General features: G+C 55.1%; 1 protein-coding gene across 1 annotated transcript; it reads left to right on the top strand.

The window, feature by feature from the left end:
• The first annotated feature begins 826 nt into the window (after positions 1-826).
• Positions 827-3,168, top strand: GPR151 (G protein-coupled receptor 151). Its single transcript, XM_067566689.1, has one exon. It carries the CDS (start codon positions 897-899, stop codon positions 2,121-2,123), a length of 1,227 nt encoding a protein of 408 aa, XP_067422790.1. The 5' UTR covers positions 827-896; the 3' UTR covers positions 2,124-3,168.
• The last annotated feature ends 160 nt before the right edge of the window (positions 3,169-3,328 follow it).

Raw genomic sequence — 3,328 nt, 5'->3', positions numbered from 1 at the left:
CGTTAGCAGCTGCTCCTTCATCAACACCGCCCCGCCCTGCTGCGCTCCAGGTTAACACTCAGCCCTGCCCCCCTCCCACCCGAGCACTCGACCTAGCGGGGCGTCGCCTCGCGGAGCCTCACTGAGGGGGCCCGCTTCCCTGCTGCGCGAGACTTGCCTCGCGCTGGCCCTGGCTGCTTTTATCAGCTGTTGTTCGTTTCCCGCGCAGCAGCAGCAGCCGCCCGCCTTGGGGCAGGGCCTCGGCCGGCCTGCAGGCGACGGGCCACGAGGGCTATTGCAAGGCGACGAGGCTCAGCTCATTGCTAGCCCGCCCGCGGCGGGAGCGAGCCCTTGTCCCGGCCCAGCCTTCCCCGGCCCGTAGTAGCTCCGCCAGGCAGCCGGGGACGGCGTTCAAACGCCCTCGGCTCTCTCGGGAGCCCAAGTGGGGGCTGGGCTGGGCTGAGCCGCGGACTCCTTCCCAAGCCGGGGTCACACACAGCGAGGGAGCCCGCCAACCGGCCGGGCCGGGCCGCCGCCGCGGGGCTCGCTGGGGAAGGAAGGCGGTGTTTCAGTCACGGCGCTGGGCTGCCCGGCGGGGGGTCCCGACTCGCGAATGAGGCGCGGCCAATGCGCTCCCGCTGAGGCGTGTCAGTCACAGCCGCCGGCGGTATATAGCGCCGCGCGCGGCCAGCCCGCCCGCCTTCCCGTCCCTTTCCTTCCCTTCCCACACGTGCTGCCTGCGCTCCCGCGCCTGCCAGAGGCGCGGTGGTCAAGTCAGGCGGGGACGGTCCGGGCGAGCCCCGGGGAGCAGGTGCGAGCCGGAGCGGGCGAGCCCGCTTGGCTGCCGGACGGTCCCCAGCGCCGCCCGCTGGGCGTGACTCCCGCGGGAGAAGGTCCCGGCGCCCGGCTGCAGCACCATGAACAGCTCCTTGGCTCCCCCGGTGCATTTCGCGGGGGGCTGCCAGCCCCACGACTCGCGGGAGTGGAAAGCGGTGATCCCCGCTTTGCTGGGCGTCATCTGCCTGGCGGGCTTGGCGGGGAACGCCTGTGTGATCGGCATCCTGCTCTACAACGCCAGGCGAGGGAAACCCTCCCTCGTCCACTCCCTGATCCTCAACCTCAGCCTGGCGGATCTGCTGCTCCTGCTCTTCGCTGCGCCCCTCCGGGCGGCCGCGTACTCCCGCAGCGCCTGGACCCTGGGCTGGTTTGTCTGCAAAACCTCCGACGGGTTCAGCCACACGTGCATGGCGGCCAAGAGCCTGACGACCGCCCTGGCGGCCAAGGCTTGCTTCATGTACGCCAGCCACCCGGCCAAGCAAGTGAGTATTAAGCCCCGCACGATCTGTGCCGCGCTCCTGGCCACGTGGCTGGTGGCCCTGGTGAGCTCGCTGCCGCTCTGGCTCTTCAGCACCCTTCGGGAGCTCGCGGCGGGCTCGCCCGCGTGCCTGGTGGCCGTCCCAGCCCCTGCCCGGGAGTTCATGTCTGTCTTTGTCAAGCTCTACCCCCTGCTCGTGTTCTGCGCGCCCCTGCTCTGCGCCTTCCTTTATTTCTGGAGAGCTTATGGCAGGTGCCAGCGCAGGGGGACCAAGACCCAAAACCTGAGGAACCAGATCAGATCCAGGCGCCTGACCATAATGCTGTTGAGCGCCACTGTGACCTTGGCAGTGATGTGGCTACCGGAATGGATAGCCTGGCTGTGGGTTTGGCACCTAAAACCAGCAGGACCTGCTCCACCCGAAGGCTTCCTGGCTCTGACCCAAGCCCTCATGTTCACCATCTCCTCAGCCAACCCTCTCATCTTCCTGGTGATGTCTGAGGAATTCAGAGAGGGCTTTAAGGGCTTGTGGAAAAGGCTGACCCTGACAAAGCCTCTCCCTGCCACAGAGAACCCGGAAACCCCAGCTGCTAACTCTGAGGTTCTCCCAGATTCGGTCCCTTCTCCAGAGCCAGTGATTGCTGAGCAAGAGAAAGAACTCCCCGCTGCCCCTCAGGCCTTAGAAAGCCTGGAAACGAAGAAGGAGATGCCTGTCTTTCCAGACGTAGAACAATTCTGGCATGACCGAGAAGCAGCCCCTGATGCTCAAGACAATGACCCTATTCCTTGGGAACACGAAGAGCAAGAGACAGTAGGCAGTGTTCAATAAGGCAGAAGGAGATTAGAAAGCTACAGAAGTCTAAGCCAGGGGAAGGAGCTTGTCAGTATAGTTTTGGTACTTACCAGTGTGCTTAAGTTGATATTTAATCAATACTGAAGAGGTGAATTTTACACTAATGAAATTCTTACCATTTTGTGTGCTCATTAAATATTTTATCTCCTAATCTGTTATAATAGTCATATTTACAGTATTATTGTAGCCCTGTTGGTCCCAGGATATTACAGACTTGAAGATCTCATGTAAGTTCCAGTGTTTGTCTTTCACCAACAGAAGTTGGTCCTGTAAAAGATATTACCTCTCCCACAATATTGGTATGTGTGTACATATATGTATATCAGGGCAATGCATTGATTGTTCAAACCTTGACATTCAAAGGTTTTGGTGAAGTGGCTTATCTGAAATATTTATCATGTTTTGCACTTCAATAGCGAAAGTGTGTGTTATTTATTAAGGTATTTGAGATATAGGGAATTCACAGAGCAGCAATTAGGAGAACTGACACAAATCTAACAAAGCAGTTCTACTTCACAAGCCAGGACAAACTGGTGAGCTGAATTTCAGCATCTGTCTAAATGTCTGAAAGCTAAAACATTAGTATTTACAAAATATATGCATTGCAGATTATGTACCTTTTTTGAAAGTTACAGCTCTGAATTTTCTGCAATTACTTCCATGGAATTCAGTGTACTTGCACAGTGTGACAGTGCAGAATTTGACTGCTGCAGTTAATATTTTCAGAAATATTTTTTTGAGACAACTTAAACATGCAGTGAGGTCTGAAAAAGTAGGCGAGGTGTGCTAACAGGCCAGAGTTGTCTTGTGGAACCAAAACAATAATCCCTTCTTTCTGAATGTGCATTATTAAGAAGAAGTTATATTTAGGCACTTTGTTTTAAGCTAGACATGATTTCCCCCTTCCTCAATGAAAATGTTTCATGCCCATTTTGTACAGTACTTATGAAGCCTAACAGCTGTCAATGTCAAAGTTTGTTTTCAACTGTAAATAAATAAAAAGTGAAGTTGGTTTGCCTTACTGAGGAGATCCAAAAATCATTATCTTCAGCCCCCTGAACTTCAAAGGAGATATTTCTTCTAGTTCAAGTAGCAGTGAAAGGACTGTTTTAGAAAGCTGTGCTGATATGGTCATTGAAACTGTCATCATGCCAAGATGAATTAATAGAATAGCATTCTAT

This window comes from Emydura macquarii, unplaced genomic scaffold (assembly GCF_026122565.2).
Source record: "Emydura macquarii macquarii isolate MOO-44397 ecotype Brisbane River unplaced genomic scaffold, CSIRO-AGI_Emac_v2 contig_2768, whole genome shotgun sequence".
NCBI lineage: Eukaryota > Metazoa > Chordata > Testudines > Chelidae > Emydura > Emydura macquarii.
The sequence above is the reverse complement of the archived record's forward strand: the minus strand, read 5'-3'. Positions and strand labels throughout refer to the sequence as shown.

Bases quoted from the DNA above. Each gene is read 5' to 3' on its own strand.
- GPR151 (XM_067566689.1), top strand. From the start codon at position 897: ATGAACAGCTCCTTGGCTCCCCCGGTGCATTTCGCGGGGGGCTGCCAG.